The 16,218-nt window shown below is 33.3% G+C and overlaps 1 protein-coding gene across 1 annotated transcript; it reads right to left on the reverse strand.

Annotated features, from left to right (window-relative positions):
- Positions 1 to 145: 145 nt before the first annotated feature.
- LOC145618502 (putative pentatricopeptide repeat-containing protein At3g25060, mitochondrial) lies at positions 146 to 2,858 on the reverse strand. Its single transcript, XM_081673279.1, has one exon. The coding sequence runs from the start codon at positions 2,634 to 2,636 to the stop codon at positions 603 to 605; it is 2,034 nt and encodes a 677-aa protein (XP_081529405.1). The 5' UTR covers positions 2,637 to 2,858; the 3' UTR covers positions 146 to 602.
- Positions 2,859 to 16,218: the final 13,360 nt, after the last annotated feature.

Consider the following 16,218-nt stretch of genomic DNA (forward strand, 5'->3'; position numbering starts at 1 on the left):
TAATCACTTGTACAGTGTTTACCAATTCATCTGTGCTCTTTCTATAGGAGAACTCGTGTCTAAGCACTGTCTCCAGAACCACAGAATTAGAAACCACAAGTCAAGTAATGAAATTGGTCCAAATCTCTCAAAGTTTTCTGTGAACTATTTTGAATGTGCATTGAATTGTTTCAAGGAAATCCCAGATTCTTGTAACACTGCAATTTCATCAATGAGATCTATAAAGGAATGATGGATTAACCCTCTTTAGCCTCCGCGATCAATGTAAAACTTCTCTATAATGTGGCTTAATTCTCAGCAAACAATTGATCCAATTTCAGAAGCCACCTTCGGATAGTATTGTTTTCAGGAGAAGTTTGGTCAGAGGACAGCATATAATCTTCCCAAGGCTACTACCAAATGAATCCTTTATCAACAAACAAAACTTTGAGGTGCTTTTCGAAACAATGCTATTTCAGACAAGAATAGTTCCTCTGCTTTCTGCTAGGAGCTGTTCTTTATAGTTCCAAAGCAAGTTCAAGGCTGTAACAAGGATCAGTTGGTAAAGGACTGAACCTTTTCTAGATTTAGCACTGACAATCTTGAAGACTTGAAGTCATGACTCACCAATAATCTCCGCATGAGCAGACACCGTGTTTGAAGTGATGAAATCGTTTTACATCCCTTACAACAATCTCCCTGTTGACAATTTTTGATATATATCTGATCGCCTCATGGCAATCTCCACAAACTCTTAGATTTTTAGTAATCACCAACTTAGTCCCAGGTTCAGTGTTCAAGAGACCAAATGCAATAGCCAGTCTTTCACTATGAAAACTTAACATTTTCACCTTTACTTCCTCCTCAAGATCATGGAAAACAAACTCGGTTTTTGGCGTATAACCCATGGCTCTCATCTCACTGTCCAAATTCTCTATTATTATGACCATGTGCTCATATTGGTAATGGCTCTTATCTTCCATAAGGAAAGCATGGAGCTTACCTTTCACCTCCACCATGCTGTAACCAGGGACTTTTTTCATACCTGCCATCCTCATTGCTTTCCTCACCTCGGCCATTTCCTTCCACATTTTCGCTGATGCAAAAAAATTTGCAACTAAAGAATAAATGCCAGAATCATCTGGCTGTAATTCAAGAACTTTCTTTGCAGCCAACTCTCCAACGGAAAATTTTCTGTGGTTATGACAACCTGACAAAAGCGCGGCCCAAATGGACATCCCAGCTTCATGTTTTTTCATGGAATTTATTAAATCAAGAGCTTCTTCCACTTTACCTGCACGAGCTAACAGATCAACAACACAAGCATAATGTTTCTCGCTAGGTTCAATTTTGAATCTGTTGATCATTTCATTGAACCAGTACTGGCCTTGCTCTACAAGACCTGAATGGCCTAAAGCTGAAAGAAGAGATGCAAATGAAGCATCATCGGGATTTGAGTTGGTCTTGATCATCTCATGGAACACTGAAAGAGCAGCCTCTCCATGGCCATGAATTCCATAACTCGCTATCATAGTATTCCATAAGATAACATCCTTACAGCGTATCATATCAAAGAGTACACGAGCAGATGATAGAGCCCCACATTTAGAATACATGTCAATCACAGCAGTGGCTGAAACATGTTCAAACTCTTGCCTACGAAGAATATATGCATGTATTGATCTACCCATTTTCAAGTAGCCAACATGGGAGCACGCCAAAAGAGCACTCACAAGAGAGGCTAAATCCGGTCTGCATCCAACTCTCTGCATCTCTATCAACAATTCAAGAGCTTCCCCTGCTAAACCATTTTGAGCATAGCCTGAAGCCAAAGCACTCCAAGAAACAACATTCTTCTGAGGCATGTTACAAAATATTTTATATGCTAGGCTCAAATGACCATTTTTCGCGTACATGTCCACAAGACTAGTATATATAACAACATCCATCGGAAGATTTCTTCTTATCAAATGCCCATGGATAGAAAGACACATCTTCATATCGCCAATATCAGTGCAAGCCTGAATCAATCCCAACATAACAATCCCATCTCCTACCATCCCTTGTTCTTGCATCTCTCGAAACACTCCAACGGCCTCCATCCCTTGTCCAATCTTTGCAAACCCAGTTACCATAGTCGTCCAACAAACAAGATCTTTCCTCTTCATCCCTCCAAAAACCGCTTTCGCTTCCACCATCCTCCCACCCTTGGACAACAAATTCAACACCGAACACCCAACAAAATCATCATTTTTATAACCAAACCCAACAGCCTGATGCCAAATCTCTTCCCCCATCTCAAAATCACACAAACTCGCACACGCCTTAATAGCCACAGTAAAAGACGAACTATCAGGCTTTATTCCTTCATTAATCATCTCTTTATAAACACCCAAAACCTCATTAGAAAAACCCATTCTTGAATATGCAACAATCATTGCATTCCAAGCATCAACGCCTCTTTGAGGCAATTTGTCGAACACTTGGCGTGCAACTTTGATATCGCCAATTCGAGCATAGGATGAAATGAGCTTGGTAGCTGGGTTTCTCTGGTTGATCAGACCACTTGTAATGAGAAGGGCATGTATTTTTGAAAGCGTGGGTTTGTCTTTAAAGGATGATAGTAAGGTTTTAATTAGGTGTTGAGTTAACCACATCTATTGGTTTTAAGGTTTGATCTTACGCCTAACGTCCTAACGAACTCTTGGGGAAGCCGTTGAGGTTTTACAAATTCTTAAATAGACCTGGTTCACACTAATTTATTGTGGACCACTAACATTAGAGAAACTATGGTTGTTTTATTAATAAAAAAAAAAGTCATTATAATTAAATAAAGGTCACTATGTTTAAAATAAAAGTCATTTTGGTATGCGTCAAAAAAAAAAATTAAAAAAAAAAGTCATTTTGGTAATATATAGGCTATTAGAGGTTAATTTTTATAATGAAAAATTTTATAAGTTCAATATAAATAATAAAAGTCACTATGTTAAAATTAGGGTCATAACGCCGTACTTCAAGTTCACAATAATATTAAACGTTATACAAGTTTTAATAAAGGTTACTATGTTGAAAGTAAGGTTACTATATAAAAAATAAGGGTCACTATGTTTAATATAATGTCAGTTGCGTGTGCATAAATTTCGGGTCCACAATAATATTATTGTGGATCAGGTCCACGCAAGTGTTTCTATTGAGGTTTTGTGTTCAAGGGATTTTATTACGTGGTACAAACCCGGGAAGTTTTACGTATAAAGTGGCAAGTTTGTAATTAAAATAGGAAAAAATTGCCCGGAATAATCCCACCTTTGGGCCGTCCGCTAAAAATAATCCGACCTTTGGATTATTTTTTAATAATCCCACCTTTACTACCCGATCTTTTTTAATGGTTTGCTTGACACGTGTCGGCACCCGATTAGTCCAAAAATTAAAATTAAAAAAAATTTTAAAAGGAAAAAAAAATTAATTAATTTTACAAACCACCACCAGCTAAACCACCTCTCCTGCCACATATCTCGCGTGCCTGACCTCCCTGCCACCGATCTTGCGCGCCCTGCCCTCCCCTACCACCGATATCGCGCTCTCCGCCCTCCGAAGCTGGTTGTCCCACAAATCCGACCACCTCCATCCCCTATTCAGGCTTGATGACCACCTCCATCCCCTTATTCAGGCTCGCTGACCCTCCCCCATCCCCCGTCCCCTAATTTCAGCTTCACTGACATCCCCGTCCCCCTCCCCCTCCGGCCGCGCCGACCTCCCCGTCTCCCTTCGGCCGCACCAACCTCCCCGTCCCTTGATTCTAGCCTCGTCGAACTCTTCTTCTCCAATTCTGCGTTGATCCCAATTTCGGAATTTTAATGGTGGTTTTCGAAGGGTCTTAAGTTAATGGGTTAATGGGGTTTTGGAGTTGGGTTGGCTGGGTGGGTTTCTGGGTGGAATTTCGGTCAGCGCTGTTGCGGTGGTTTCAGGTTTGGGTGGGATATGGTTCTAGGGTTTGGGTGGTGGTGGGGATGGTGGTGGCTTAGGTGGCGTTGGTGGTTTTTTTTATTTTTTTAACTTCTTTTTTTTTTTTTTTTAATTTTGACCAATCAAATAGCTACACGTGTCAATTCACTACAAAAAAATGTCCATATAGAAACGGAATTTTATCCGTTTCTAAATTAGAGACGGAATCAAAAAATCCGTCTCTAAATTAATTTAGAGACGGAATTAAAAAATCCGTTTCTAAATTAGAGACGGAATTAAAAATTCTGTCGCTAACTTAGCAACGGAATTGGAAATCCGTCTCTTAATTAGAAACGGATTTTTTTCCGTTGCTAAATTAGCAACGGATTTATTTCCCGTTGCTAAATTTAGAGACGGATTTTTTTTCTCCGTTGCTAAGTTAGAGACGGATTTTTTTTTCCGTTGCTAATATGAGCGACGGATTTTTGATTCCGTCTCTAAATAATTTTTGAAACTAATTATGTAAAATATTACATTAGAGACGAATTATGTTAGTTAAATTCATCTCATAACTAGAAACGGATTTTCAAATCCGTCTCTAATTTAGAGACGGATTTTCAAATCCGTTTCTAAATTAGAGACGGATTTTAAATTCCGTTTCTAAACTAGAGACGGATTTTAAATTCCGTCTCTAAAATTTCTTTCATTTATTATCAATTATGTGCGTAAAAGTAAACAAATAATATTTGGTATAGTTGGTAAGAGTTTCACTATGTAACATTGAGGTCACGGGTTCGACTCCTACCAATTGCAATTCTTGCGATTGGAGATTCAAGGAGCCTTACGTGGAAAGCCGAGTCGGGTTGACCCGAGTGAGCTCGACCCAAATAGCAGCTCTTTTTTTTATCCAAAATGTTTTTTTCCGTTGCTGAATCTAGCAGCGGATTTTTTTTTTCCGTTGCTGAATTAATACGTTGCTAAATCCAGCGACGGATTCATTTTTTCCGTTGCTAAATCCAGCGACGGATTTATTTTTTCGTTGCTATATCTAGCGACGGATTTTTTTTTCCGTTGCTAAGTCCAGCGACGGATTTTTTTTTCCGTCTCTAAATTCATTTAGCGACAAGGTTTTTACCAACGGAGTGATTCTGTTGATATATCCGTAGCTAGCTATGTCCAGCGATGGAATTTTAGCAATTATCAATGGATTTTACCTGTTGCTATAAGGCCAAATTTTTGTAGTGATTAAACTTTAAAAAAAAAATTAAAAAAAACCCTACATAACCGGTTCCAGGTAAAATGGGACCATTTAAAAAGATCGTGGGGTAAAGGTGAGATTATTTAAAAATAATCTAAAGGTGGGATTATTCCGGGCAATTTTTCCATTAAAATATCCCTCTCTACCTTTTAAAAAGTTTAAGAAAACTCTTATGAATAATATAAGGATTTTTATATATTTGCCATTTTATTTTTAAAGGCTTGTAATAATTGTGTCTCGAATCCCCTAAAATGATTTAAAAAGTTAGGTTTATTTCAATATTTAAATGCATCTTTTCCTCTCTCTAATTCTTTTTGTTTTAATTTCCTATTTAGAATTCATAGGACATTTATATTTCTATATCGAATTCAATATCTTTTTACCGTTTAATCATTAGATCAAACTAGCTCAGCTAAAGTTTAGAACATTACACAATTACACAACATCCAACACCTTTATCGTCTATATGCAAATAGTTTTAATAAAATATTACACAAACAAACATAGAGCATAAAGACCATCAGTAATAATTCTTCTCAAATGACTAGCTTTACCGAGTGTTGGAATCCCTAGAAAAGATAAAATATACAATTGAAATTACCGTTTTTTAATATGAGTTGACAATTGTAAAATTCTTGATGTGTCATGCGTCTCTTGAATGTGAAGGAGATCAATTGTATGCCCTAAACTCTATATGAAGTTCGATTTCACACTTTATTTACCTTATGTCAATGAGAAACTCTTGCGTTAACCTGGTCCACAATAATTTGGACTTAGGAGCTTATTTATGAGGACCATTAGAATGTCTGAAATGGGAGTCGAAACCATGACCATATGGTTAACACTTAAAAGTCATGCACTCTAGAGTAGATCATTAGGATGTGTTCGTGCTAACGCATGGATTTTAACTAATGATAGGATTACCTTTAAAAAAAAAAGTATAAGTTTCCTCTATTCAAGTTTTGACATGTTATGATTTTCGTTACTATTCACATAAGTTACTGTTTTTTATTTTGAGATTTATTTTTACAGAAAAGATAGTTAAGTGGGGTCTTGTCTGATCCGTCATCAAATTTTTATATTTTGTTGTCATTAATAATCAAAGATATTATTATTTGAAGTTATACATCGACGAACGCATTTAAAAAAGTGTGTAAACTATTATAGACTAAGGTTTTGTTGTTGTTGTTGTTGTTGTTGTTGTTGTTGTAGTGGTAGTAGTAGTGGAGTTGAATTGATAATGGAGTACTATTAAAAATCATGGGGGAATTTTCTTGATTTTATGATTAATTTAGTTATTTAAATGTACATAGTATAAAGGATTTGTATGGAGTTCTATTGATGATCATGAGGTGTGGATTTAGAGGTGTCAAAATCTCACTTTACCGATCCAACTCAAAATTGACCTCAATACACCCGATTTAATTAGATTTTGAATCGCATGGATATAATAATTTAGTATGACTCAAGTTTAAAATAAACTCAACCTCACCGAACCCTACCCGGACACCCTAATCGCCATCTCTAGGTGTGATAACTTTAGTTTGGTCGTTCAATTACTTTTTATTTGTTTTTTTTAAAGCCATTTTTTTTTTACCTTGGTAGCTAAGGATAAGTAACTATTGTATTTAGTGAAATTGTTCCGTCTACATTTGAGGTTTTAAAAAAAGCACCGCATACCCTTGTAAAGTTTTGAATGAACTATCTTTGACAAATGATAATAATGTATTAAACACCCTTATTAATAACATCATTAAGTTTCCGTTAAATTTTAAAATTGAGTAAATTTTGTATACATCCGATGTACAGTAATGTACTATACATCGTGATCATTTTTATCACATTTAAGGTCACTTTTATAATTTTTTGGTTAACTTTTATCAATAAAGCATAAATACTTCGTAACTTTTATTTATGTCGATATTAATTGAAATTCTCTATCTCAAAACTCTACTTCCTGACTATATCCAGAATTCTAAAGACAAACTTGTAAATAAATCAGATTTACAATAAATATTGTATATATCTTATAAAGTTACCCTAAAATGAGCAAAAGTTACCCTATTTGTGTAGCATAACTTAAAAAAGATTATATTACTTGATCTAACATAACCCCTAAGATACATAATATTCCAGGCAAGTCCAACGAGTCAAGGTACCAAACAATAACGTAAGCTTGACTAAAGGTCTATTCACATTTATTGAACTGAGATGAATTGAACTGAACTGATTGGAGCTGAACTGAACTGAATAGAGCTGAAATGAATATTTTATGAGAGAAGGAAATTAGGAGCTGAAATGAACTGAACTGAACTGAACTGAACTGATTGGAACTGAACTGAACTGAAATTAAGCTGAAGTGAACATACCCTAGCTACACTAGCTTCATAATGAAATTAACCTAAAATACATAACAAACATCTAATAGTATATTGATACAAATAACAACCAAACAATTCAAAAGGACTTAGGCATGTATTTGGGGATGCCAACCTTGACTAGCCGAGTAACTTTGGAGACTTACAACCATCTATGTGAGAAGATTGATAGGAGGTTAGCAGGATGGAAGTCGAAGTATCTTTCTCTTGCGGGTCGGATAACACTTCAAAGTCCACTCTCTCGACAATGGCCTTGTATTCTATGCAAATTGCAAAAATCCCTCGTGGGATATGTGATAAAATTGACAAAAAAACGAGGCAATTCATATGGGGTGGAAGTGATGAGCAACGCAAAGTTCATTTACTGTCTTGGGAAATGTTGCAAAAACCAATGGATCAAGGAGGTATTGGGATAATGTCAGCTAAGCAAGCAAATGCCGCATGTCTAACAAAGTTGGGCTGGAGTGTTCTTGCAGAGCCTAATGCTTTGTGGACTAGAGTTTTAAGGGCTAAATATTGTAAAGGGAGATGCGACATTGATATGTTCGAGCCAAAGATTGGAATGTCGAATGTATGGAGTGGAATAACTGAGAATGCCAAGGTTATGGGGGAAGGACTAAGGAGCACGGGTTGCTATAGGTGATGGAACAAAAACCTTATTCTGGGATCATAAATGGTGCTCTGACAAACCACTGTCTGATCTGGTTATTCAACCTTTGCCAGAGGAATTGGCAGGAGCAACGGTTAATGAAATGTGGGAAGAGGATAGTGGATGGCGATGGAATGTTTTCTCTCCTTCTCTAGATGCTGATTCGTTGAAGCTTATTCAAAATCATGTGGTGCGCAAGGATCCAAACTTGGGGGATTTGGTTTATTGGAAGGATGAGGCTAAGGTTCGATTTACAATTAAATCGGCTATAAGAATAATGAAGCATGGCACTGAGTTTATTGATAAGGAATAATGCTGGGAAGCGATTTGGAAGGCACCAGTTCAGCAACGCATTCGATCCTTTATGTGGCCGGCCTGCCATGAGAGACTTCTCGGCAATCTGAACAGGTTCAAGAGGCATTTGACTGCAGATCCTAGCTGTTTTATATGTGGAGCAGCAGAGGAAACGAACCTCCATATGTTAAGAGATTTCCCAGCTGCGAGAGTAGTGTGGAAAAAAACGCTTCTGCCTTCAGTGTACCATCAATTTTATAGTGATAATATGAAGGAATGGATAGTCAAGAACACGAAGAACCCAGACCAAGATGATGCAGATAGTTGGGTTGTGTATTTTGGGGTTACTTTGTGGTGGATATGGAGGTGGCGTAACTGCTATATCTTCAATAGAAGAGATGAGTTGCCAATTGATTTTTGTGCATTTCTATAGGTGAGATATGATGAAGCAAGAAGAGCTTTAGCAAGTAATGTAGAGGACAGTAGCAGCAGCAATCAACCAAGGCAAGAAATAAGTGTAAGTTGGGTCAAACCTGGGTATGGATGGTATGCCTTAAACTGCGATGGGGCCTCGAAAGGCTGCCCTGGGCCAGCAGGAGGTGGAGCTCTCATTCGAGATTATACAGGAAAGTGTATTAAAGCCTTTGCTAGCAATTTTGGGTACTGCACAGCTTTCAGGTGAGAGGTTTTGGCTCTAACAAGAGGGCTGGAAATTGCACGAAATTTGCAAATTGACAAACTTGAAGTTCAGATGGACAATTTGGCATGTGTCCAAACCTTACACAAAGAAGAAGTGCCACAGGGGGAGAACATCAATGACATTATCTACTGCCGAAGTATGCTCAATGATTCAAGATGGGAAGTCAAAGTGGCTCATGTGTATCGTGAAGGGAATAGGGCGGCGGATTGGTTGGCCAACCGCGGAGTCATTCAAGACTCTCAATTAGAATTCATTAATAATTTCCCGGTAGTTTTTAGTTGTATTTTAGAGGAGGATGCAAGGGGTGTGGCCTTGCCACACTTTGTCCCTCCGTAGTTTATTTCTTTAGCTGCTAGGTTCTGTTTTCTTTTGTTTTCTGTTTTGGTATGTTTGCTTTCTTTCTTGGTCTTGTACCTCATTCGAAATGAAAAAAAAAAACAATTCAAGTGGAAAAGGGAAATCTAAACAAATATCTTATATTAAACTTTGAGTATGTAAATAAATTATTAAAACAGGTTGGGTTCCTCAATTGTTGCTTCTCCAATTCTAGAATTTTTCATGTTCTCTTCATAACATTTAGGAAATTTTGTGTAGAACTACCCTAAAGATAGGGTCATTTGTGAACAACTATCCATTTTTAATTTATTTGTTTAGAACTACCCAAAAAAAATTTGGGTAGCACTACCCATTAAAATTTTTCGTCCAATTAAGACGTTACCGGAGCCCACTTTTTTCACTTTTGCCACCCAATTAACTCTCCCAATATGTATAAAGGTTTTTATTTACCTTAATTAATCTAATTAGGGTTTTAGTTAGAATTCATTTTAGGGTTCATGAGTTTAGTATTATTTGGGGATTTTGATTTCTAAGGTTTGGGGGTTTAATTGAATTGGTGTTTTTGCTTATTTTTGCATTAATTGGCCACTGTAATTGATAAAAGTGAAAAATTAGGCCAAAATAACGTTTTAATTGGACGGAAAATATTAATGGATAGTGCTACCCAAAATTTTTCAAACTTGTTGGTAATTCAAAAAAAAAAAAAAATGGGTAGTTGTTCACAAATAACCCTATCTTTAGGGTAGTTCTACACAAAATTTTCTGACATTTACCTAATATTATTAGGTAAATTCTAACAATTAAGATCATAGCTCCAAGTACACTACAAAAACATGTGCTATTTGATTTAAAAGATAATCGATTTTTACAAAAATATAGTCAATCAACCCACTTAATTTATTATGTGTAATTTAGTATCTATTCTGTACCAACACATATAATTATATATGTTGATTTAAAATTATATATATATATATATATGTATATATATATATATATATATATTATATATATATATATATATATATATATATATATATATATATATATATATATATATATATATATATATATATATATATATATATATATATATATATATATATATATATATATATATAATTTTCACGTAATTTGTTAATTTATAAATATTTTTTATATACTTTGTTTATATTATTTGAACCCACTTATTAACAAAAAAAAAAAGCTAGATTCGTCATTGACGTTTATATACCTTTCCAAGTAAATATTGTTGGAAAGAACGAGTGGAGTAACAACATTCCACAACAACCTTAGGTAAATACGGATACAAGAAATGCTCCCACCACATGTTCAAGAACATAATATAACCAGAGGTATCCATAACGGTTTGATATAAGTATCTAGTTAGTTATGCCTGTTATTCTGTTAAGTTCGTTGGTTATCAAGAAACAAACATAGAGTACCTTTCTTTAGTTGTCGTATGTTTTAGGATCCAATAACGACTTTCTGTTAGACGTTGATATGCATGTAAGGATTAAATTTTAACTCATAATAAAAAAATTATACAAAAAAAATTAAACACTCTGTATATACATACGCCTAAAACACTTTTATAGTTGAAAAATCAAGAAAGAGTTTTTTTTTTTAAAATAGTTATAATGGTTTTTTGATTTTCTGGAACTTTCTTAATTGCAAACGCTTGGACTTAGTACTAAAATTTAATCAGTAAGAATTATGATATTTTCTTGTTTTCAGTGAAAGGTGTAATGCATAATGTTTTAAAAACACGATCAAATAAACTATAATGATTTTCTCCAAAAAAAAAAAAAAAAAAAAAAAAAAAAAACTATAATGATGACAATAAAACTGATAGAAAGTTTAGTTTATTTTAATTAACTTATGTATTGGCTATTTTTTACGAGTATCTTTTAACTTGCATAACGGCAATTAAAATCAATAAAAGGTTTAGGTTAAGTCTTTATATTGCTATTAATTAATTAAGCTAAGACACTTTTATAGACTTACGCTTTGTTTGGATAGCAAAGAAGGAAAAGAAGGGGAGGGGAAATGGAGGAAGGAAAGGGAAAAAAAAGGGAGGGGGAGGTGAGCTAGTGTGTGGTTCCTACAGGCGTGGGTACCTTGCATGGTACAAACATTATCCATTCCTATACGATTTATTATTATCAATTTTGTAATATAAATTTTGACTAATAATCTAAGAAACCATAAAAAAAAAATTTAACAAGAAATAATAGAAGAAACTAACGAACTCTAACATAAAGTCGTTATCGGATCATAACGTAAATTCGTTACGTTCCAGAATAATCTAATCCAGCACAGTTTTTTAAATTAAATGTAAAATATAAAATCAAGAAATATATTTTTCTTTCTTGATAACCAATTTAACTGCTTAGTGTACGTAGTAATAATTATGTCTTATTGAATTAACAAATAATCGAAAAACAAATAATTATATATTAGATTGAAACAAAAGAAATGAATGTATCACTCACTGAACAAGCTAAGAACGCTACACTTGGCTAATATTGTTTTATAACTACAGATGACTATTGACACATAATGTAAAATGAAGATGGATTTTTATAAAAAATAAAAAAAAAAGAAATAATCAACATCAAAACCCTAGAATGTTCATGATGTGTATAAGACCATCATTTATTATTATTAAAAACACACTAAATTTAAAAAAGAAGAAAATAAGTTGTAAAAAAATTCATGAAATCCATTAGATCGATCACCATAATTTCAAGTGCATATTCATCTTCTTCTCCATCTTCAATCTTCATGTGAATATTCTCCTTCCTTCAATCATTATACTAAACCCTAATAACAAGAATCAAAATTTGGAGTTAATATTAATACCATATTCCAAGAAATTTAAAAAATCATTAAAGAAAGGTAACAACCAGGAACATAACCAAAAAAAAAAAAAAAAAAAAAAAAAAAAAAAAAAAAAAAAACTAAACTAGTAAAATGAATACATACCTTTGCATGATTGAAGATTTTGAAGGGATTTACTACGGGTCTAAGAATGGATTATGCTCATCAAATAATGCTGGAACGTCATATATATATAGGCTCTCATGAGAATTTTTCCTATGTGAGAACACTCTTTATGTTCTAACTTTTTACTCGTATATGTTCTTAACTTTTCTTAGCTGTTCTAAATTAAATCAAATGCTCTAATTTAATACTCACATGTTCTAAACCATAAATTAGTTAAGTTTGATGTCATAAATTTTAAATAACTTGTTCCAAAATTTTAACTTATATGTTCTAAATTTTAAAACGTATGTTCTAAGATTTTTAATTATATGTTTCAGGTTTTAAAGCGTTTGTTCTATTTTTTTACTCGTATGTTCTAAATTCTTTACTCACACTTTCTATATTTTATATCAGTTTGTTCTAAATATTTATTCATATGTTCATAAACTTAAACCAGATGTTCTAAATTTTACTCGTATGTTTAAAATTTCATAAAGAAAATTTTATAAAATTTTAATTACTTGTTGTTCTAATTCTTAAATCAGATGTTCAAAACTTATTACTCACACAAATGTTCTAAATTATTACTCATATGTTCTAAATTTTAATTTGAGTCACATGTTCTAAATTTTTATTCACATGTTCTAAATTTTTACTCACATGTTCTAAATTTTAAATCAGTTCTCATATAAGTATTTTCACATATGAAGTTATTCTCACCGGATCCCTCCCCTATATATATGAAGGCTCATGTAAGAACCCTCCTCTATATAAGAGCCCAATCTCAACCCTTTATTAGTTTTGATCTAACCATCTAAATGATCCTTTAGTAATGACATTTCTGTAATTTTGAGAAGTTCGTATTTAGAACATAAGCAGAAAAAATTTAGAACATAATTAGAGAAATTTTAGAACATAAGAAAATTAATTTAGAAGATAGCAAATATTTAGAACATAAGCAACCAAAAATTTTAGAACATAAGAAAAATAATTTAGAAAATAAGTTTAAAAAATAATTTATAGCATAGGTAAAAATTAATAACATAAGCTGAAAAAATAATTTAGATTATAGGAAAAATTATTAGAACATAAGCTGAAAAAATAATTTAGAACATGGGAACAAATTTAGAACATAATCTTAAAAACAATTTAGAACATTGAAAATAATTTGGAACATAAGTAGAAAAAATTTAGAATATAGGAATAACTTTAGAACATAAGCTGAAAAAATAATTTAGAACATGGGAAAAAATTTAGAATATAAGCTGAAAAAAATAATTTAGAACATAATCTGAAAAACAAATTAGAACATTGGAAAAATTTAGAACATAACTAGAGAAAATTTAGAATATGAAACTTTAGAACATAAGCTGAAAAAATAATTTAGAACATAGAAAAAAATTTAGAACATAAATTGAAAAAAAAAAATTAGAACATAGAAACAAACTTAGAACATAATCTGAAAAACAATTTAAAACATTTAGAATATAGGAAAAACTTTAGAACATAAGCTGAAAAAAATTTAGAACATAGGAAAAAGTTTAGAACATAAGGTATTCTTACGTAAGAAAGGGTTCTTATATAAAGAGGGGTTCTTACGGATAAAATATATATATATATATATATATATATATATATCCTTTGAAACACTTATTTTACAACAAAAAGTGATTTCTTTAATTATGTGTGCTACAAGCGCCCCCAGTGCATCATTATAATGACAAAAAATTATAATCAAAATAGTTATAATAGTCTAATAGAAAAGAAACAATAGCAGTAACAAACATACACTAATTGGTTCAGCATAAAAAAAATACGGAGTAATTATAATGACATCGCGGCAACATACAAATTCTTAAATGAATCAGGTTCACACTAATTTATTGTAGACCACTAACATTAGAGAAACTATGGTTGTTTTATTAATAAAAAAAAAGTCACTGTAATAAAATGAAGGTCACTATGTTGAAAATAAAAGTCATTTTGGTAACATATAGGCTATAAGAGGTTAATTTTTTTAATGAAATATTTTATAAGGTCAATATAAATAATAAAAGGTCACTATTTTAAAATTAGGGTCATAACGTTGTACTTTAAGTTCACAATAGTATTAAACGTTATACAACTTTTAATAAAGGTTACTATGTTATAATTAAGGAAACTATGTTAAAAATAAGGGTCACTATGTTCAATATAATGTCAGTTGCGTGTGTATAAACCTTGGGTCCACAATAATATTATTGTGGACCAGATCCACGCAAGTATTTCTGCCTAATTATCATCAAATTAGGATTATGAGACGACCTTTCAACTAAACGAAATACCAAGCACCCGCATTTTCGGGTACCCAAAGCCCCTGGCACACAATTTTGAACATCCCTACGGGCCCCTACCCTACCCAACAAGAATCGAACCCATAACAACGTGCTCATTCGATCATTTGGGAAGGACAAAAAAAGGAGGGAGTTAGAGCAGCAGCATCGGGACCTTTCCCAATCCTTTTAGGACCCTTTAGTCAATCCTGATGAATGTTGTGTGTTGGGAAAGGATCCTCTTAAAAAGAGGAATGACCCATTTTCCTTTCTGGTAAAAGGAAGCTTATCTCGTCCCTTGTGCAAAATTACACATTAAAATATACAAAAACTCACGCGTGCTGCAATCTCCAACGGCTAGTTCCTTTTTTTTTCAATTTTTGGTCATACTTCATTCCGACAAGTGGCAGCATCTTATTGGCTTTGATTTTTTTTTTTGCTCCAAAATATTATAACGGCTATAATTTGCAAACGGTAACTTATTTTTGAAATCCGAAAACACCAACGGTCATAAAATTTTTTTGTCTATAAAATGAGTATAAATTTGCTATATTTTCACAAAATTTCAGTTTCACTTGTACAATACTCTTAAACACAAAATTATTCTAATCTCCATATTTTCAAGTTTATTTTTCTCCATTTCACTTCCAATTTCTTAGAGTCTTCAATATGGATCGTAATAATTCTAATTACGGTGGTAACCCGAATTTTCCTAACAATTCAAACTTTCAATTTAACCAATCTAATCCTCCTGTTGACCCTAATCTGTTGAGTAATCCTCAAATTCAAGCTGCATTTTTTCAATGGTGTAGTAGTCAACCAAGACCAACAAATTTCAATAATATTCCACCAATACAACCAAATTTTCCTCATAATTCCCAATCCTATCAACAAGCTTTTGGTAATACCCCTTTTTTCCCTATATCAGAACATTTAACTCAAAATATGAATCAATCTCCAGGTGGAGTTTGTAGTAGCAAAGCTACTCCAATAGAGTTAAGTGGTGAACATGTTGAAGAATTAGCGGGAGCACAACATCTTGAAGAGATTGACAATGATGAAGTCGAAATTGTTCTAGAAGTGCAACTCAATACATCTGCACAAAGGAAATACCAAGCATGGAGTATCGCCGAAGACCAAGAGAAGCGGGTTATGGGCAGAAATTCACAACCAGTACGAAAAGGCTAGAGCTGAAAATCTCAATGAGATTAAGGTAAGAAACGTTAAATCTTTGCAAAATCGATGGGATCACATAAATTTACATGTAAGTAAATGGGTTGACGCCTACGGTTATCATTTTCGAACTAAGGGTAGTGGTGAATCTGAGCAAAATTTGGAGAGATTCGCTCACATAGATTACAAAGCAACTATCAATAAGATGT

The sequence above is a fragment of the Chenopodium album genome, chromosome 26 (assembly GCF_948465745.1).
Source record: "Chenopodium album chromosome 26, dcCheAlbu1.1, whole genome shotgun sequence".
NCBI lineage: Eukaryota > Viridiplantae > Streptophyta > Magnoliopsida > Caryophyllales > Amaranthaceae > Chenopodium > Chenopodium album.

Coding starts and splice junctions, on each gene's coding strand:
- LOC145618502 (XM_081673279.1), bottom strand. CDS start 2,636: ATGTGGTTAACTCAACACCTAATTAAAACCTTACTATCATCCTTTAAA.